The sequence below is a fragment of the Gobio gobio genome, assembly GCF_949357685.1.
Source record: "Gobio gobio genome assembly, chromosome: 20".
NCBI classification, from domain to species: domain Eukaryota; kingdom Metazoa; phylum Chordata; class Actinopteri; order Cypriniformes; family Gobionidae; genus Gobio; species Gobio gobio.
Genome location: NC_137113.1, coordinates 33192464 through 33214705, shown reverse-complemented (window position 1 = coordinate 33214705; position 22242 = coordinate 33192464). Strand labels below are relative to the sequence as shown.

The 22242-nt window shown below is 42.0% G+C and overlaps 1 protein-coding gene across 3 annotated transcripts in view; it reads left to right on the top strand.

Annotated features, from left to right (window-relative positions):
- oplah (5-oxoprolinase, ATP-hydrolysing) overlaps positions 1-22242 on the top strand; it is a 71988-nt gene that overhangs the window by 5733 nt on the left and 44013 nt on the right. For 2 of the 3 annotated variants that reach the window (XM_079846251.1, XM_079846252.1), the window contains exons 4-6: positions 6255-6369; positions 12719-12842; positions 16809-17004. In XM_079846251.1, the coding sequence (XP_079702377.1) occupies positions 6255-6369; positions 12719-12842; positions 16809-17004 (435 nt within the window). The remainder of the gene's footprint in view (positions 1-6254; positions 6370-12718; positions 12843-16808; positions 17005-22242) is intronic. The other variant, XM_079846253.1, reaches the window with a different exon arrangement.

The window sequence follows — 22242 nt, the reverse complement described above, 5'->3', positions numbered from 1 at the left end:
GTGACTAAAGATTCTTCAAATACTAACAATAACAGAGGAGCTAACTGGTCAGAAAACTTTTTGAAAAATTCGGTTGAGAAGCCATCTGGCCCTGGAGATTTGCCACTTTGCATGGCACCGATTGCTGACACTATCTCCTTAACTGAAAAATCCCTTTCCAGTTCAGCCGAGAATTCTAAATCTACAGAGGGCATTTTCAGGGATTTAAAAAAGTCTTCTAAGACAGCAGGGTTAGTGGGCCCATCTGAAGTATATAATATCTGGTAGAATTTCTTGAAACAGGAATTGATTTTCTCATTGTCAGTGCATTTTTGACCACATTCATCATTAATTTCAGAAATGGTTTGATTAGCAGTTCTTTGGCGCAGCTGGTGAGCAAGTGCTCGGCCGGACTTTTCCCCATGTTCATAATGACCATGCCTTGATTTGGAAACAAGGTATTCAGCATGTCGGGTGGACAGGAGATCAAACTCTGTCTGTAATGACAAGCGTTTCTTAATTACATCTGCTGATGGGGAAAAGCTATGTAGCCTGTCTAACTCTAATATCTCATCTGCTAATTTTTTAATACGCTCAGTGTTAGCCCTCCTTTTACTTGCACAGTATGAAATAATTTGACCCCTTAAATACGCCTTTAGGGACTCCCAAACAGTAGATGATGACATCCCTGGGGTTTGATTGATATCAAGAAACAATTTGATTTCAGACGATATGAACCTAGTAAACTCATCTTCTGACAGAAGCAGAGAGTTAAACCGCCATGAGCGATATGTAGATTGTGTATTAGGAATGTACATTTTCATGATTAAGGGACCATGGTCCGAAATGACCATAGCCCCGTAGTCACATTCTTTTGTGAGATGCAGAATTCTTTTGTCCAGGAAAAAGTAATCAATACGTGAATATGTCTTATGCACCGGGGAAAAGTACGAGTACGCCCTAGAGGTGGGGTTACGGAAACGCCACACATCTGCTACACCATAGGTCTTCAGGAAGAGCTGAATAGAGTGAGCTGACTTCGTCAGGGATGCCCTCTTAGAAATACTCCTATCTAAAAGAGGAGAAAGTGCACAGTTAGTGTCACCGCCAAATATAAGATGATGTGATGTCAGGTCTGGCAAGCGAGAGAAAAAATTTGTGAAGAATGTAGAATCATCCCAGTTCGGGGCATAGATACAGGCTAATATAACTGGGAGCGAGTATAATTTTCCTACCACAATGATATATCGCCCTGCAGAGTCTGTTTGCACATGAGATGCCGTAAACTGTACATTTTTACTTATCATAATAGCAACACCCCTAGCCTTTGAGCAGAAATTGGATTGATACACCTGGCCAGCCCATCCCCTAACCAGGCGAGAACTATCACAAGAACGTATATGGGTCTCTTGTAAGAATGCAATATCTGCATTGAGCTGTTTTAGGTGTGAGAATACTTTTTTAAATTTCACTGGATGATTAAGTGATTTAACATCCCAGCTTATAAAGTTAACAGGGCAGCCTTCATAACCTCTTGAATTATTTATATTGGCCATATTGTGTATACAGAGAGGTAAGCACCATATATGAAACCCAAATACACAAAAACATAAAAAACAAACATAAACAAAAATGAAATAAAAGTCTGGCAGAGTACCCTCAGTTCGTAAATAGGTCCAGTAATTGCCCACCCCCTATCACCCACATGAACCAGGTGATCCCAACAGCCCTCAGAAAGAAATCCACACATTAAGTGTTTGTGGTTGGGAACTAAAGCTAAGCACTCGGGCTCCCGTCAAACCTCCAACAAAAAGGAAATAAAGAATAGTAAAGTGTAGAGTAATACAATTCTAGGAACAATGCACAGTAAACATAAGTTATTATTCTTGGTAGAGAATATATTAATCATGCTGAGTATCAAGACTATACAGCATTAACTTCCTTAAATAACATTACATCAGGTGTAATGATTCTTTACAAATAGCCAACTATGGCTGTCCTAATTAACCCATAATAATAATCAGGAACTGAAACAGAGTGTCTTTCATTTTAGTTTGGGATATCCATTAAGCAGGAACAGCAAACCAATACTAGTAGTAACACGACTAAACTGAACATGAAATAGTATGTCAGCCTATGAGCACTGTTCAAGCTGGACGTCATTACAAATAAGAAAGTGGGACAGTATTTAGAGAATGTAAACATTGTGTTATGAATTTGTACCAGGTGACATCTGGCACAGTGATAAAAACACATGTTCACCATACCCGTTAGTCGACAGAGGTATTATGTTCAGTTGAAAAGATCGGTCTCATGAACATTCTGCGGCCTCCGCGGAAGGAAGAATATTCTTCTTGACATAAGTCATAGCTTTGTCCGGGTCAGTGAACTCCCTGTCCTCCCCTCTGTACGTGACCCGAAATCGCGCTGGAAACAAAATCCCGTACCGGACACCCTGTCGGTCGCGAAGCAGCTTCCTCACCTCTGTGAAAGCAGCCCGAGCTTTAGCCACAGTTGCCGTGTAGTCCGGAAAGATGGTAATTGGTTCCCCGTTGTAACGGAGCGGACCCCGAGTGCGCGCGCGTTGTAGTATCTGGACACAATCTTGGTAATAATGAAGCTTAGCAACGATGGCGCGAGGTTTCCCGCCCGGCTTTTTTGGCCCTAAGCTCCGGTGCGATCTATCGATCAGCGGCTCTTTATCCAACTGTAGCACCTCAGTTAGCAACTTTGATACAGAGGTTGTAGTACTGGAGTCGGGAGTTTCGGGTACTCCGATGATTCTTATATTACATCTCCTCATTCGCCCTTCCATATCCTCACACTTCGTTTTCAGTTCTGCCATTTCTGCATTCATCTCACTCACAGTTTTTTGTAAAGTAGCCACTTCATCCGACCATGCTGATAACCCCCCCTCTACCTCCTTGATGCTACCTTTCACCTGATCGATCTCGGACTTCAGCGCCGCGGTGTTGTTTATTATCTCCGTTTTCACCGCCTTCAGCTCATTCTTGAGCATTTCGAAGTCATCCGTGAGAGCATTTTTCAACTCTGACTTTATCACAGCCGAAATATCAGCTTTCAGAGAAAGAAGGATCTCTGCTTTCAATCCTTCTACGTCCATTTCTCCCGAAGCAGGTGAGGGCGGAGTCACTTTAGCTGGGCTCTTGTCAGTACTCTGGTCCGACGCGGTGTTAGGCCTTGTTTTGGAGGATCCCGTATATTTAAATTTCTTCAGCCTCGTGTCCATCAGGGCTCCGCCGTGGATTTGTTCCACTATCCGATGTAGTTTAGAGATATTTTACTGTTTCATGAGAAGGATTACACCTTACGTTTTTTGGTTAAAATAGAGATTTAACGGGAGCTCACATCAAACACCGCTTACTCCATTGCGGTCAAGCCACGCCCCCCTCGAACCAGTTCTTTTTAGTGACGTGCTGAGAGAACTGATGAGAAGTGACATCCTTCTCTCTGGCAGCCTTGTGCCTCGTAGACCTCGTTAAACCACGCCCCCTCTGCTAATTTAAAATGCAAAGATATCAGCCAATCACAGCAGTGGGCGTTTCACAGCAGACACGCCCCTTGAAACAGGGCATTCAGCCAGAGGGCAAACATCAGTATAGAAAAAATGCCTTTTATTTCTAAATTGTGACATTTTATGAGGTAAAAATCATACTAACAATATAAGTACACCTCAGAATACATTATAAAATAAAATAAAAAATCCATGCCATGGGACCTTCAAGGTACGTTGTCCTTCAAACTGTCCGTCTCAGAAAAAATCTTTTGAAACTTTTCATAAAAGACTTCTTGTCATAAGAGCTTTATTTTCAAAAGTTTTGAGTCAAATGTCACAACAAAGCTCTTGGCTAAAAAGGGAACATGGTGAAACCACACTGATTTGTAGTCAGGCAAGGGTCAACTATATAATGAAGTTACATTTTAACGAAAGGTTTAAACTCCGTTCTCAGGACAAGAGTTTTTTTTTTACATAAATGACTGGTCCGGGCAGTGGACTGGTTGAGCAGTAGTATCAATGATTAAAGGGGTGGTAAAACACATTCTTTTGAAGGCTTGATTGTGTTTGTGGGGTGCACTGTAACATGTGTTCATGCTTCGTTTAAAAAAAAAAATTGCATTATTTTTCATATATTTGACCTTTATTCTACACTGCTCTGTCCCTCCTTGTAAAACGGTCTGATGGTTTCCGGGTTCTATGAAGCCAGTCCCTAAAAAATACGCAATGGGCTCAGATTGGTTAGCTGGCCCAGGGTGTTGTGATTCGCTAACCGCAGTGCACGTTTATCGGAAACGTCACGCCCCTTACCTTTCCCGGTAGACTGTGCTTTGGTCAGTATTAGAAACAACTGCGTCAATAAAACCATACCAATCTGAGCCCGAATCAGACCCAGAACATTTTAGTGAAGATGATCGAGCAGAACCTGTTCAGTCCTCAAGAGTAAAGACTGCGGATCTATAGTGATCGCTACTGAATGGCACTTTTGTATTTTTAGAACGATTATAGCCAAATATCTGTCGCAAGAACTATTAACCCAAAATGAACACTAAACACTGGCTTTACTAGTAGCCAAATCACACACAGAACCATGTTTAGCATGCCTGTAGATAAACAATACATAAAAGCTCTAATCTAAGAATAATTTACACTAATGCCAAGTTCGCTGTTGAGATTTTAACGTTAGTGTTTGTAACGTTAGGTGTTCGTCGGATAACGTTAAGTATGAATGAGCATTTAACAGACTGGTTTGCAGAACAGCGTTGTCATCTGTTTACTTCCTTGCTACAACGTACAATTAACCTATTACAGGAAAACACATCGATGAAAAATAAATCAGACTTACAGGTTGTGGCCCGTAAACAGCTTCTGTTTGTAAATCCAGCTTTCAGGACAAGCCGCGAAGATTGTGGAAGTTTTCCTCCGTGAAATGTGCAGTGGGAGCCCCGCGCGCGTCGTGCATCCACACACTGGCCGTGTTTGTCTTGCGCAGCTGACGTTGTGTGAATCCTGCATTGAACTCGCGAAGATTGTGGATGTTTTCCTCCGTGAAATGTGCAGTGGGAGCCCCATGCGCGTTGTGCATCCACACACTGGCAGTGTGTCTCGCTGAACCGCTCATGAATTGCAACGGACGAATATTGTCCATTATGTCACATTTTCCAGTCTTCTCCTCCGACCCTGTCTGTCTCGTGCTTTATGATGGGCAGCATATATCTGAGACCTGTTCCCCTCTGTCTCAAACACACATGCATATAACATGCTGTATGTTAAACGCTCTGCAACGCACCCCCGTCCCTAGGAAGGAAAGCAAGTACCCCAGACCTGCAATCCGGATGAAAATAACAGCGTTTCGTCGGCATTGCAGCAACACCACTCCAGCTACAACAACAGCGATACAAAATGGCCTCACCCCCCCTTATTTAATATTCTCGGAGGAGGGGTTTATGTAAATATTGAGGCTGGTGATGTCACCAACCCTGGAGGAATGTCTGTAGTCGCCTACTGGCCGTTTGCTGTAGTCCTTAGAAATGGATTTCTTTAAAAGCAAATATCTCCCTTTGCTTTAAACTTTGAACGTTGTAACTTTGCAGATGTTGTTTATGCTCAAGCAGCAACATTACACGCTAGCTAAAGTTAGAATAGTGAAATCGTGGTTTACCACCCCTTTAAATATGTTTGACTTTACACCGTAGTGAGAGAGGGATCATTTGTGACGTGATTGTGGACCTCCTGAGGACTTAATTTTTAACTTAATATTATTACTTAAATATTTTTAAGTTCTGTATGTAATTTTTGTAATACATTCACTATTTAGCATTGTAAAATCAGTTATTGAACATCAACTAACTATATTAACTAACTAGCCAGCCTCCACTAGCCGCTGCCACAATTCCTGTTTCCATTTGGGATACACAGTATATCGTGACCATATCAGGTTTTGCCCAATATTGATGTTGTAATGATGTTGCAGGTGCTCCGGTTTCCACCACCTCTTAAAACACAGTAGTTTTTGCACAAAACCAGTATTTTTCAGATTAAATGTACAAAGTACACTGGAAATGCATCAGTATGAAACCCCAGTAGAGACTGAATGATAATGCCTTTGAACAGTGTTTCATCTCACCACTGAAAATATGTTCATCACTGAAAAACTGTTCACAATCAACAATGCTTTGATGAAATTCCTAGATAATCAAGTGTTTTGTTGTTTTAGGGGCTGCGTGTGAGTGTTTCAAAGTGTGTGTTGTTGTTTTAGGAGGTGTGTATGCCGGATGTGCTGTATGAGGAGGTGATTGAAGTGGAAGAGAGGGTTATTCTCAGACGAGATTCCTGTCAGCTTCCCAGAAACGAGCCCAAACGAATTGTAACAGGTGAACAGCATGTCAACCTCTTGTGCATATACCTCATTTTAACAGGTCATATTAGAGTCCTGCATTTCTACCCGAGCCCGACGGGCCCCGACCTTTTCACGCCCCAAGCCGGGCTTCGTGCCAATTTTCCCGTCATACCTCAAATGCGGGCCGGGCTTCGGGCCTTTTTAGGCTTCTCCTTCATTTTAAATTTTAGACATTCAATAATTAAAAGAAACAATGAGATGTGCTGCGCTGGTGGAAACAACATGAGACCATGATATCGCGAGTCCGCAACTGTCAAAACTGACTCGCACAGTGTTTAGAGGACTGCGCTATGCAACACGCATCGCCGCAAATGAGTAAAGCAAGCCAACACGCAAACTGCCACAAGTGAAACTGAAAATAAGCTTAGTCTTAGATGCTCAAAAACACAACCATCTTCATAAACTACTGAGACTAAAGGCTCTTACCAGTGTTTAGGTCGCTCGTTCTCATAATGCGGTCTTTGATGTCGAAATGAGCTGATGAATAAAATGCTCATATCGGTTGCTTTCGTTGATATGAACTCCGTTAAATGTGCATATAGCGCGGGAATTGAAGATCGGATTTATATTCATTTTGCGGAGAGATGTAAGGTTAGACAATCTGCATGTTTTTTTATTTTTTTAGATTGTGTAGTGCGTTTCGTTTGCGATCTGCCTGCCTCATCTGGTCAAAAATGCCTTTTTACTGTGATGGTGGTGATAGTAGGCTAAACGTTTAAACAACTTTAAGTGTTTTATATGGATTTTATAAGCAAGACAAGTCAGGTGTTGATTTGAGAGGCTAAAGCGTTGGGTTAACTCACTGTTGGCTGCTGGCCACTTTGTCATCACTTTAAAAAGCAAAAACTTTAATTTAACAAACAAAAAAATGCTTCAAACATTTTTATAAATTAACTTAATAAAGAAACAAAACGAAATATAACTACTTTGACATTAAAAACAAAACTGAACTATTTTAATGGCTGCAACTAATGTGTAATAGGGAGGATTAAAAAAAAAACAGGCTCCAGTCGGACTCGGGCTGATAATTTTGATAAGCTGTCGGACACGGGCCAGGCTAGGGCCTCAGCGTCTCTGGCCAGGGCCGGGCTAGGGCCTAGTTTTGAGGCCCGTGCAGGGCTCTAGGTCATATCAGGAGGGATTAAAGGGATAGTTCACCCAAAAATAAAAATTAACCCATGATTTATTCCTCCTTCAGTCATCCTTGGTGTACGTGACATTCTTCTTTCAGGCTACCACAATCATAGTTATATAAAAAAATGTCCTGGCTCTTCCAAGCTTTATAATGGCAGTGAATGGTTGTTTCTGTTTTGAAGTCAATAAAAGTGCATCTATCCATCATAAAAGTAATCCACATGGCTCCGGGGGTTTAATAAAGGCCTTCTGAAGTAAAGCCATGCGTTTGTGTAAGAAAAATATTTAAAATATTTAAAACTTTACAAGCTGTAATCTCTAACTTCCACTAACTGTCGTACGCGTGCCATTCACGAGACTGACGTTCCGGCGCATGACATAGGACGCAGGATGACGTATTCAATTCAATTCACATTTATTTGTATAGTGCTTTTCACAATACATATCGTTTCAAAGCAGCTTCACAGAAAATGTATGAGTCTACATTACAATTTAAAGCGATTTGTCAATGTTATGTATTTCAGAAATGTACATATACAAAGCACACAGATTAGCTAACAATGTATAATTAATCAATATAATAATTAAATTTAGGGTGTTTTCACACTTGGTCCTTTTCAGGGGTCTGAGCACGGTTCGTGTGATTTTTGGCCCATATGTGAACACTCCAAACAATCTCAGACCCTTTTAAAGTAAGCCGAACCGAGGCCATCTCGGGAGGTGGTCTGGGTATGTTTTGATCTCATCTTATGGTACAGTTCGCTAAAAACACGCAATCTGAACACAAACCGCTCTGGGCTTACTTGATTTTTCTGTTCATGAATCTTCTTCTGACAAATCTCTACAAATTATTTGTTCACAACTTACACTTGTTTAGTGCAATTTCAACTGCTTTCGAACGAGACGCAGGTGAGCGCACACACCTAAAGCGCATGCACAGAAGCCAGCTGTCACACACAGCGTATGTACTAAACGGAATCTTTAGCGTCTTATTGCATTTATTTTAAAGTGTTAAAAACAAGTTTCACATAAACAGGTGGTTTTGTCTTAAGTGAATGTAAACATCTGCATTACTAGCCTAATATAAGAATCAGTGGTGTACGTCATACAGTGAAGAATATGCATATATATATATGTTTTATTTATTCATGTGATTATTCCACTTCTTACTTGAATGCTGTTTTTAGGCATACCTACATTACTTGGACATTTTAAAGAAGTTTATTTAATTTGCATCTTTTAAAAAAAAATATTTTATTGTATTGTTTATTTTTTGCAGCTGATGTTATCATTGCCTTCTGCAATGAAATAAACATGATAAAAAAAAAACAATTACAAAGGTGGATGTGTGATATAACTATGCAAGAATATGTAGTATTGCAAAAAAAACCTTAATTCAAAAGCATTTGTAATGTCATTTAAAAAAAATTATAATAACCTTTACAAAATATATCTTGGTAACTGAGGCGGAAACAATGTTAGTAAATGTGATCAAATGTTGAAGGCCATAGGGTCAGCCATCAAACACTGAACTGGATTAGATCCAAAAAGCAACCGTATGAACACAAAGGAGTCTGAGACCACATTCCTACTAAAGTGGAGTAGAGTCCTCTTTCAGGTACAGGTATGGAAGGATATCGCGGACAATTTTCAAAAGGAATTGCAAATTGTGCATTGCCATTTGCATTTTCGTTTACGCGAACGCACAACGACTGCCAAATTTCAAATGGAAAAGCAAAGTCTGTTTGCAATTGCATTTCCAATGTCTTGCAAGTTATGACCGTGCCATTTTGGAATAGCAATAGAAAATCACCTATTTGCTCTTTCATTTCCTCCGTGTCCTGCCACAACCTGCAAAAAATTCAAATGGAATCGCAATCCCCTTTGCGTTTGCATTTCCGATGCCTAACACAGTCAATTGTCAATCAGGCTTGAGGGTTGGGTTTATTGATGTAGTCGGAAAGTAGGCCACGCCTTCAAGTGGTGGAAAATGGGGGATTTGGCTATTTTTGTAATAAAAACCAAGTTTAAACTCTTTAGTTCAAACAAAGTCAAAATGCAGAACTGACAGCAAATAAGAAAAGTGACATGACTGCATTCGGTAGGCTATGTATCAGACTAATGTCATCATATTTCAGCGGACACTGAAATCATGATGAGTTAAAATCAGAAAATCTATAGAAACTTGACATGATGTGAGTGGTGTGTTGTCCATATGATTCTGTGCTCAAGACCCAAGCGATCAAAAAAGAATAGAAAACTACATTAGTGACATTCAATCGCAGTTCATGTTCGTTTCGTATACCTCCTCTGATGATCTGATTTTCTTCTTCATTTCAGCATTTTATTCAACATTATTATTTTCATCATATGTAGCCTATTCCTATTCATTTAACTATATTTGTATCTTTAATTTGACATTTAACAGATCTGACAGAACAGCTCAACAACAGAACCTGGATTCACACATTATCAAATTTCCATGCACCTGCAGCGTTTCTGACAACAGAGAAAAACTGAATAAAATAATTTAAATAAAAAGCATAAAAATAAATAAACACTAAATATTTCTCACTTAGCCTAAATAATTAATAGATTAAGATGACAAAAGATCTCGTCGGACAATTTTTTTTCGTCAAATAAAAATAGCTGTCTATTCGCTTGCTCAGCGCTGCTGGCTCAACCCAGAATGCCCTTTGTGACATGCTGGCTCGAAAATGTTTTTTTTTCTACTCAACTTGTTCATTTAGGCCAGGAGTCGGGAACCTTTTTGGACCAAAGAGACATTTTTAATTTTTGGTTAAAGCATTTAAGCGTCAAGAGCCACAGTAAATATATATATATACAATTATTATTGAAACTTTTTTTTTCCCCAATAACATTTCAACAGTAGTATAACTAAAAACAAACAAATATGCAGCAAACAGTAAATAAGTTGCAATATGGAATTAATTGTGCAGGGCTTTCACTTTGAGGTCCAGTTATAAATTTGTGTGTGTGCACGCACACAGTGCTTACATCTACTGTGTTTATGTGAATACTCGACTTGGCATTTTGAGATATTTCTGTGTTTATTTGGCCGTTTGGGCTCGCTATGCTTGTCCGTGTTGCGCTCGGAACGCGCGCAAAGCATTCTGTCAGTAATTCAGTTGTCTTTCGTGACTTATCACGCTTTTATTATTTATTTTCGTCAACTGAAATCTACGCAGATTATCATAAATACAACACATTTATTTATCACAAGGGTCTCTGCGGCAAAACCGAAAGTACCAGCAGGTGAAATGTTTCAAAATATCTTTTTGCCCCAGTTTCAATAAAAGGATAGGCCTATTTTAAATATTATATATTATATATTGAGCTGATCTTTAAACCGAATATAGCATATTTTGCTTTTACCATGCAGCAAAAAAATTTTAATATAAAAAATAAAATAAAAATAAATATATATACACATTTTAAACCGTTTAACTGTATATTAATCTGTCAAAATTCTTACTTTTGGTAAACGGTTAAAGCATCCCTAATCTTCATTTCTTCTTGACAATTTGCTTGCAACCAGAGCAGTCTTCTTTTGGTTTCTTTTTGTTTGGTTGGCAGGGGATAAATAGTCTATTTCCATGTTTTTGGCTTTGATTGAAGTGCAAAAAACTACACTGTAGTTGTATGACTTTTTTGTTGTTGTTGCTAAAGACACACATTGGATATTTCTCCCCATGTTCTTAGGAATGAATAATGATGAAAAAGTCCTTGGTTTCCACCACTTGAGGGCGTGGCCTACTGTCCGACTACATCAATAAACCCAGCCCTCAAGCCTGATTGACAGTTGACTGTGTTAGGCATCGGAAATGCAAACGCAAAGGGGATTGCGATTCCATTTGAATTTTTTGCAGGTTGTGGCAGGACACGGAGGAAATGAAAGAGCAAATAGGTGATTTTCTATTGCTATTCCATAATGGCAGGGTCATAACTTGTAAGACATTGGAAATGCAATTGCGAACAGACTTTGCTTTTCCATTTGAAATTTGGCAGTTGTTGTGCCTTCGCATAAACGAAAATGCAAATGGCAATGCGCGATTTGCAATTGCGTTTGGATTATGTCACATTTAATGCGTCCAGTCCACAAATTGAAAAAGCAATTGCAAATACAATTTGTAATTCCTTTTGAAAATTTTCCGCGATATCCTTCCATAAACAGGGACAGTGTGAACGTGAAGAGAACTGGGTCCGTTTTCACTTGGTTCACCTCTTGGTCCACTTAAAGGAGTCTTGAGTTTGGTTCTTTTAAAGAGGACCCAAGTGTGAAAACACCCTAAGGCACATAAATGAGTGAAATAGGAATACATATTTTAACAATGATTAGGGTATATAGAAAAAGAGCATGGGTGCATGTTGATGCAGAGCTGCGTCATCTGAAGTCCTCACAGGAGTTGGAGTCATCTCTTCACAGGTGTTAGTCGTCTGCAGTCTTTATGAGAGGCTGGATCCATACTGTAGGATGCAGGAGTAGCGCAAGTTCTGCCATTATAAAGCTTGAATTAGCCCGTATATTTTTTAATATAACTCTGATTTTATTTGTCTGAAAGAAGAATGTCATATACACCTAGGATGACTTGAGGGTGAGTACATTAAGGGCTAATTTTCATTTTTGGGTGAACTATGCCTTTAAGGTTTTCTTGATATTTTGTAGTAAAAAACGTTATATATACAGACTATTCTATTTCAAAGTAATTCTATCACAGAAGATGTGTTGTTAGTTTTAGAGGTCAAAACATTCTCCTCAGTGCAGAAGGGCAATTATTGAAACTGAGCTGCAAAACTACTTGATCTGAAATTCCACAACTTTGTCACCAAAATGAATGCATTAACATTAATATCTAGGATGCCCATTCAGAACCATTGTCAAGGTTATTACAGAGGTCATTTACTTCTGGACGTCCTAAAGGCATAGCAACAGAAATGGCATGTATAATTCTTAGGGTCATAGAGAGAGATGATGATCATTATCTTGAATCCCATTTAATTTTCCATGTCTTCTCTTGTCTCATAAGAATCCTGCTAACTTGGAGTGTAAGAAACCTTGGATAACATTGTATATTTATGTCATATGTAACTAGTTTTGTTGGTTTATACAATTTCAGAAAAGCATCACTAACTGCATGAAATCTAAGCATGGAATTTCTGTGTCTCAGGCAGTACAGGAGAAAGTCTGGAGGTGTGGCGTGAGTTGGATCTTCTACGTGTTGAGCAGGATTTGAAACGAGTGCAATCCAAAGGCATCAGAAGTCTAGCGGTTCTGCTATTGCATTCTTACACGTTTGTATAGATCATTATATATATCTTATGTATTTATTACACGGCTCTCTGTAATACTTTTCTGTTTGGTCAATTACGACATTCAGTGATCTGATATTTCTTAATAATGACCGTCATCCATAGCAGTGCAGTATATCAGAACCGCTCACCTAACAGTTGCATTTTTCATACACCTCTTCAGTCTCATTTATCCATTATATTGCAAATGACATCAGAGGACATTAGTATTATATATTGTACAGTACGGCTTTAACAGAGACAGCTTATCTTATCTTACCTTTTTTTTATTATCTAAATTTTAATGTACCAATCACCTTTTGAAGATAAACCTGTTAAGATAGTAGCTGTATTATAATGTGTTACGAGTTGTTTAGGTGATGGAGCAAGACTATGTAATATCTTATAAATCAAATTTACATTTGCCATAATTATACAATTTTCAAGTTAAAAGATTACTTTTAAAAATAATTTTACAGTGGTGATACAATTTAGTGTTCTTGTCAAACACTATCCCCAGTTTCACAGACAAGGCTTAAACTAGTCCTAGACTAAAATGCATTTTTGAGTTGTGTTAACTGAAAGAAACTTGCACTGATGTATCTTAAAATATGTCAGTGCCTGTGTTTTGTCTTAAGATACACACCAGTAATGTTTTTTTTTAGGGCACATTTATAAAAGTTACTTAAATGTACTAATTGAACTAATGCCTAATCCTAGTTTAGCCTAAGTCCTGTTTGTGAAACCAGGCCTATAAGTGTTTGTTTATAGAGACTATGCAAGACATTATAAGACATTTTAATAGTATATAAAAGTACAGCTTGCCTGTTGTAAAATAATAGTGGTGCAGATATGAAGTCACTTTGTAGGCCAACCGGCAGTTAAAGGTCCTGTTCTTCGTGATCCCATTTTTCAAACTTTAGTTAGTTTGTAATGTTGCTGTTAGAGCATAAATAATACCTGTAAAATTATAAAGCTCAAAGTTCAATACCAAGCGAGATATTTTATTTAACAGAAGTTCCCTTTCAAAACCTACAGCGAAAGGCCGGTTTGGACTACATCCCTGTACATCCTGCTTTAATGACGTCATTAGAACAGTTTGTTGACTAACCTCCGCCCACAAGAACACGCAAAAAAGGGGGCGTGGTCTTGTTGCTCTCCCACGTGGAGAAGAGGAAGTGTTGCGTTTTTTAGTGTGTTTGTCGCTATGTCGTCGAGACGCTGTTATTTTCATCCCAGAGTCAAATCATCTTTGTTTGGCCTTCAGGAACGCTGTACTTTGAGTGCATGCATCTCCCCGTTATGGTAAGAGGCGTGACCTTTCCGGGCAACGTGCGCTAAACTGCTGTCGAATCACAACACGGGAACCGCTGGCACAATCACTAAGCTTCCAACAACTCTTTCAGTTTTTAACTAAAAACATTTTCTCAGAACTTTGAGTTAGAATAGTTTATAAGAGCACAAATATAAGCATAACAAGGCTGTAAAAGCACTAGTTTTTGAGTTTACCTGTTTGGCGTGATGTTTAATCTCCCCAACAGCCATGTAGTCTCATTTAGCCACTTGTTAGCAACTGCCTTTTTCAAGATGTAACCGCTTCAAAAAATCACGAGTGGGGTAATACTGATGTATTTTATGTCATAGAATAAAACGTGAAATTGTTTTGAGCTTGTGTTAACCACAGACCTTATTTCAGCCATTTAACCAAAATCCCATTCAAAATGGCCTACAAAGTGATGTCATACCTGCACCACTTTATAGGAAAATGTGACAGTATGAAGTGCATATATAACTTTGCCGCTTCATTGCTTATTTGATTTCTAATACATTTAAATTGCTTAAAGGGTTAGTTCACCCAAAAACGAAAATTAACCCATGATTTACTCACCCTCAATTCATCCTAGGTGTTTATGATGTTCTTCTTTCAGACGAATAAAATCAAGTTATATTACAAAAGTCCAGGCTAATCCAAGCATTATTATGGCAGTAATAGTTGTTCTGTTTTTGAAGTCCATAAAAACTGCATCTGTCCGTCAAATAACGTGCTCCACACGGCTCCGGGGTGTTAATAAAGGCCTTCTGAAGTGAAATTTATGCGTTTGTGTAAGAAAAATATCCATATTTAAAGCTTTATAAAGTAAAGTTTCAGCCGACCACCTTCCTTGTTCAATTTATGGAAAAAGTGTTGAAAGGTCCTCTGCCGATCGAAAGACTAACAACGTCACGTACGCATCTTGAGTTTCACTTTCAACTTTCAACACTTTTCCACGGAAGGCGATCGGCTGGCACTTTACTTGATAAAGTTTTAAATATGCATATTTTTGTTACACAAAACGCATCGATTCGCTTCAGAAGGCCTTTATTAACACCCCGGAGCCGCGTGGAGCACGTTATTCGATGGACGAACTTAGCCCCGCCCACAACATTTTTACTCGGGCAGTTCGGTCTGGACTTGATCGGTAGAGAAGTAATTATGCCCGAACAGAAACTGTTCGGACCAATGAAATTGTCAGGGCGGGCTTTAGACGATGATGGACAGATGATAAACAGTAACGTAATCATCCACGTCATCAAAGGCGCTTGGGTTGAGTTTGTTCTAATCCTAAACGGAGGACTTGTTCGTATATGCTTTCACCTTTACTATTTCTCTCAGAAATGATGATTGTGTTGGTTAGTACTCTGTGTATCCTTAAATTCTTTTTTTACAACAACGGCAAAGATTGTTTACACTCATCTTTTTCTTCTAACGTTAGGCTACTTATTCCAGCGTGCGTGCAGACAGGGTTGCCAAGTTTTACAACAAAACCCGCCCAATTGCTAACGTTCCTCAAAACTAGCCCCAAAATAAGCCCAATAGCTTTCCGGGGGGGTTCTCCGGGAAAAAAAGGCATTTGGGGGATAAAATATGTGTTATTTTGGCAGGGCTGGCAGCTAAAAATCGCATTCCTGGGTCTGTATATCACATATTTGGGGTCGCTTCAACCCGCGGACATGGCAACACAGTGCAGTTGAGTTCTGTTGACATTTGACAACTAACGTTATGCGTCGCTCCGTTGCTCTGATTGGTTGTAGGTCTATCCAATTGAGGTCTTTCCTGGTTCGGTTGAAACACGCCCCATAACCACAGCCCAACGGAGCAGAATCAGACTCATATTCTGACTAGAATTGAGTATGACCGCGTCAGGCTACAAAAACATAGCAACTATTATTACTATTATAATGCTTGGATTAGCCTGGACTTTTTTAATATAACTGATTATATTCGTCTGAAAGAAGAATGTCATATACACCTAGGATGACTTGAGGGTGAGTAAATCATGGGCTAATTTTCATTTTTGGGTGAACTATCCCTTTAAGATTATATTTTACTGTCCCTACAACCTTTTTTTGAAAAGTCAATTTATTGTAAGTAATCACACTTAAATATTTAAATTGTTTTACCTCTTCCACTGTCTCACCCCTCATTATGTGATGAAATAAAACATTCTATTACACCAACTTAGATTTTGTGGAGTGAGACAGTGGAAGTGGTAAAACATTAAAAAAAAAATATATATATGATTGTATATGTATATATATATATACTGCAAACAGGGGGCGTGTTGGTCTGCTAGTCCAACTAATATGCTGACTTGTCTGCAAGAACTACTAAACACAGAGAAACATAAACACTGCAAGTTGCAGGAACTCACAATGCCATGTCAGAGGATACCTGAGTGTCAAAAGGTGGACAAGAGAGAGTTGTTTGATTATAATCTGTGTAAGAAGGACTGAAGTACTAATGACTTGGTATAAAGTGAAAGTGGTCTGCACACTGAGCCCTGTGGAAGACCAGTTGGTACAGTAGTTGGCGTGGAGATGACATTTCCTGTGTGCCATTATATCAAACACCGAAAAAATTAAAACACACCGAGACATCTGATTATATTAATTGAAATCATATTTATCATTCCTGATTGTGTGTTTCAGATGGGCAGCTCATGAGAAGGCTGTGGGGTCTTTGGCGAAGCGTCTTGGTTTCACTCAGGTGTCTCTTTCCAGTGAGGTGATGCCTATGGTGCGAGCAGTGCCTCGTGGGTACACTGTTTGTACTGACGCATACCTCACACCAAAAATACACCTTTATCTCACAGAATTTACTGCAGGCTTTAAAGGAGAATTGAAGGTATGTGTGTGTGGTGTAGTAAGAAATTTCTGAGAAACATTGTTGAACACTGTTGATATTTGAAAGCAACCCAAACAACCACTCCCTTCATTGCTCTGTCCCAAAACGCTATGCAAGAGTGGATGACGAAAGAATGACAAGGAAGAACAAAAAAATAAACATACAGTGCACAAGATTATATACAAGCAAGCTGCACACCGGCTCCAGACAAACAATGACACTCAAAACTGTCTGTGTCTATAGCTAACATTACAACAACAGCGTTCAGCGTATCTTGGTTCTGTGAAACATAGCAAAACTGATGTTACTCACATATGCAGCAGAAACAACACAAGCACTACGTCCGTTTTCACGCCTTCTTACTTTTGATTTGATTTGAAATCTTTATTTCGAACATGAGAGAAGAAAAAAAATAAAAATACAATAAAATACAATAATGTTCAAACATTAAAAAAAAAACAAAAAAAAACAGCAAAGTATCTTACTTTCCTGTATAAACATGCTTCTATCTCATGTGCGAATGTTACTCGGGTCTCTCAAGCGCTGGAAAGTTTTTCTAATTTTAATGCGGGTCTTAAAGATCGTCTAAGGTTACGTATGTAACCTCTGTTCCCTGAGAACAGGGAACGAGCGCTTCGTCTAGCTGACGCTATGGGGAACGCCCTCGACGTGACTGGTGTCTGAAGCTACTATCGAATCACGGCAAAGTCTTTGACCGACGTCAGCCCATGACGTCATCATCGTGCGACCCGGAAGTATAAAAGGGCGCCGTGCCAACACATACACATCTTCTCGTCTGAAGGGACTGTATGGCAGAAAGGCCCTGAAGCATGGCAACGCGACGCAGCGCTCGTTCCCTGTTCTCAGGGAACAGAGGTTACATACGTAACCTTAGACGTTCCCTTTCGAAAGGGAACTCTCGCTGCGTCTAGCTGACGCTATGGGGAACGATACACCAACGCCGCCATGCTGAGGGGAGTGTCTGCCTCTTGGCAGTGACAACTGTCAACACAAGTAATTCCACTGAAAAACCTGAGCGACTCCCCCTCAGGTCACACTGGGCTGACAGTGACAGCACTCCCTACAGTCATAGCCCAAGCTATGCAACTAAACAGAACCCTAGCGCACTGCGCGGGGTTCCATCTAGACAGCTCGAAGGCCCGGGACCACTACTTCCAAAGAAGGGGTCCCTTTAAGGGAATGTGGCTAGGGGACCCGAAGGAACCCCAGCCAGTCACTACTCGGGAAACCAGTTCTCCCGAGTGCCACCAGGGAGGCCTGACCTGGTGCCCTAAGTGTTATGGACATTTCGGTTTAGCCAACCCTGTCTGTTCAAAACAGAGCCTCTGGATGGTGCCCAGGGGGCATCCAAACTAAGGGACTGAAACACTGGCAGTCCTACTTAGCCCGGAACTCAGTGACGGGTTATCCAAGAGAGCAATACTCAGCGTAGCGCTTTAGAACCCTTGCTAGCGAGGGGAGTCTGCCTGCTCAAATCAAGGATCTACCAGGTGCTTGTGTTTCAAAGCAGTAGGGAGGCCGAAAGGGCCTAAGGACTGATCTAACAGGGAGGCCTCATGAGAGGCCTACGACCATCTGACCAGGCTCAGGCGGCTGAGCGCTCATAGACGACCCTCATTGAGGGGAGCAGCTGAACCTGCCTGGCGGGTAACCTCCAGCTGTAGGCCCAACTACCACAAGTTCTCCACAGAGAACTGGTAATCAAGAAGTGCCTAGCTCAGGAACTTCACCTTCAAGGAGGCCCTGTGGGCCTACTACTTGATAGCGGGTTTTCCAGGGAGGCCTATAGAGGCCTACTACCTAACAGCAAGCCATGCTGGCAACCCGAGCATCCTGGCTCGGGACTCCATCCTCAGGGAGGCCTAGTGAGGCCTACTACCTGACAGCAATACCGCCAATTTTCAGAGCGTTCAAGCTCACTTCCAGGGAGGCCTAGTGAGGCCTACTACCTGCCTTTAGCGAAGCATAGTCCCTTGCTGAGGTTACTCTTATTTTCTCAAGGAGGCCTAATGGAGGCCTACTACTTGACAGTCAAGCTACGCAGGCTAGTCGAGCATCCTGATTAAGGAACTCGCCCTCAAGGGAGGCCTATTGAGGCCTACTACCTGATAACCAGCCTTTAGGGAGGCCTGGAGAGGCCTGCTACCTGTTTGCAATTCGTGCTAACTGTATCAAATGACTGGATCCCAGGAACGCCTTAGGGAGGCCTGATGGGGCCTACTACCTCGTTCGAGTGACCACAATCTGGGAGCTCACCCTCAGGGAGGCCTATTGAGGCCTACTAGTCGACAGTCAAGCTACGCAGGCTATCCGAGCATCCTGATTAAGGAACTCGCCCTCAAGGGAGGCCTATTGAGGCCTACCACCTGATAACCAGCCTTTAGGGAGGCCTGGAGAGGCCTGCTACCTGTTTGCAATTCGTGCTAACTGTATCAAATGACTGGATCCCAGGAACGCCTTAGGGAGGCCTGATGGGGCCTACTACCTCGTTCGAGTGACCACAACCTGGGAGCTCACCCTCAGGGAGGCCTATTGAGGCCTACTAGTCGACAGTCAAGCTACGCAGGCTATCCGAGCATCCTGATTAAGGAACTCGCTCTCAAGGGAGGCCTATTGAGGCCTATTACCAGATAATCAGCCTTTAGGGAGGCCTGGAGAGGCCTGCTACCTGTTTGCAATTCGTGCTTAACTGTTTTAGATGACTGGATCCCAGGAACACCTTAGGGAGGCCTGATGGGGCCTACTACCTTAGAATTTAACAGCAGGCCTGATGAGGCCTACAACCTGCCTCTAGTAGTGATCACAACCTGAGAGCTCACCCTCAGGGAGGCCTAATAAGGCCTTACAACTAACAACGGGCCTTCAGGGAGGCCTGATGAGGCCTACAACCTGATAGCCGCCAGGCTAGCTGTCCCGATGCGCACATCGGTACATACCTCCAGTGAGGCCTGGTTGAGGCCTTCCAACTGAAAACGCGCCTTGTTCAAGAGGCCTACTGAGGCCTACAATTGACAGCCGACCTTCAGGAGAGCGTATTTGCCCCTTTTTAACCTGATAGCCAGCTAGGCTAGCAGTACCTTGATGCCTCAGCATTGGCACCTGCCTTACTAGAGCCTCCGATCTAAGTGGTACATATTACCAACGGTGGCGGTGCCTCAGCAACGCGCCTCCTTCATCCACATCCCAACTGACACCTCAGCGTTCAGTCATTGATGAATACCCAACTCTATACAGGAAACCTGGGGTCTGTAAGAAATACATATTTTTAGTGTAATACACAAAAATGACCACTCTCACCTGCGGCATGCTGAGCGAAGACTCATTGTGCGGTTCTCACCACCATGTTCTACCGCCCTTGAATGCCTGAAAGGGGCGTTCTCACTGAGCAGGTCCGGACGGGCCGTCAGAACATAGTTCTACTCATCATGGGCCCGCCTCAGGCCTCAGGCCTGATGTAAGAAGCGCCTGGGTAAAAAATCATTAAAAGACATTAAAAAGGAAAAAGGAGAGGGCTAGGATGTAACCGCCCTCAAGGGAAGTGATCCATCACCAACGCCGAGAGCGTTGGTCCTGGATCACCTCCCTCAGATCCTTTTCCCCCCCGGGAATCCCGTCTCCTCTGTGCCCTGCTCCTCCACGGAGGGGGGGGCACGAGAGGAGACGCTAGCCCTCTGGTCCTGCCTACGGTCCTCAGACCGTGAAGGACCAGGTCCCGCCTGCCTGGGTGGGGGCGCGGATCTCAGCGGTATGCATGTCTTAAATGCCGCTGAGCGCGCCTTCGCCTCCCTGAACTTTCCAACCCCCGCCTCAACGGAGGTGCCGAAAAGTTCAGTCGGCGAAACCGGCGAATCGAGGAGAAAGCCTTTCTCTTTCTCCCCGATATCAGCCAGGCTCAGCCACAGATGCCTCTCCGTGACCACCATAGCCGCCATAGAGCGGCCGATGGCAGCAGCAGTCTGCTTGGTGGCCCGGAGAGCAAGATCTGTGGTGCGGCGCAGCTCAGCAACCGCCTCAGGGGACAGCCCGGCCCCCTGGTCGAGATCCTCCAGCAGGTCCGCCTGGTACGCCTGAAACACCGCCATGGTGTGAAAAGCAGCACCAGCCTGACCCGCTGCCGTGTATGCCCCTGCCATTAAAGCACAGTTTGAGCTCTCAGTGTTGATGCCCACGAAACGCGAGAAAAGTCCGCAAACTTTCCTCGCCAGTCGGTAGCCTCAACACATATCCATATTCCCCTATCCCCTCGACATCAGCGAAGTTAAACGCTGATGCTGATGAATATTGGGTCGAATATGGATTCTTCCATGCCCTCTCGATCTCTGTAAGAAGATCAAGAAGGAATGGAAGGCTCATCTGAGCTGATGGTTTATGGCCAAGGAGAAAACGATCGTGCAATCTACCACGAGCGATCTCTCCTCTAACGCGCCAACATGGCAGCCGCAGCCTGCCTGCAGTACGTTCCATAACATTCATCAGCTCAGCATACACGGTCAGGGTGGCTGAGAGGATTCATACCACTCTCACCAGCCATCCCTAAGAGCACTTGCTGTTTAGTCTCGTTAACCGCCAGATCGTCGCGACGATCGGCGAGCTGCATCTGAGAACCCATGATGTATGCCAACGCTCAGCCTCAGCGTGAGCGGGACAGCATCATCCAGTCCCAGATGCCAAACTCTCTTCCCTCAGGAAAAAAGCCAGACTAGAGTGGAGCGATCTCAGATTGAAAACCGCTCACACTCACACACAAACAACTTCAAATGAACTTGACTGTGCATGCTCTTGATCCCAGGCAGTAAATACACACTCGTGTGTATTAGTAATTGAATTTGTTTTACCTTAACTCGTATAGCAGTTCAAACAGACAGTCCCTGAAGACGAGAAAGATGTGTATGTGTTGGCACGGCGCCCTTTTATACTTCCGGGTCGCACGATGATGACGTCATGGGCTGACGTCGGTCAAAGACTTTGCCGTGATTCGATAGTAGCTTCAGACACCAGTCACGCCGAGGGCGTTCCCCATAGCGTCAGCTAGACGCAGCGAGAGTTCCCTTTCGAAAGGGAACTACCTAACCCTTCTTTTTTGATCATAACCCTTCTTTTTCCAGTGATATTCCTCTGACCCTTTCTCTTTTTCAAAAACATGGCAACTATTATTGCTATTATAATGCTTGGATTAGCCAGGACATGTTTTAATATAACTCCGATTGTATTCTTCTG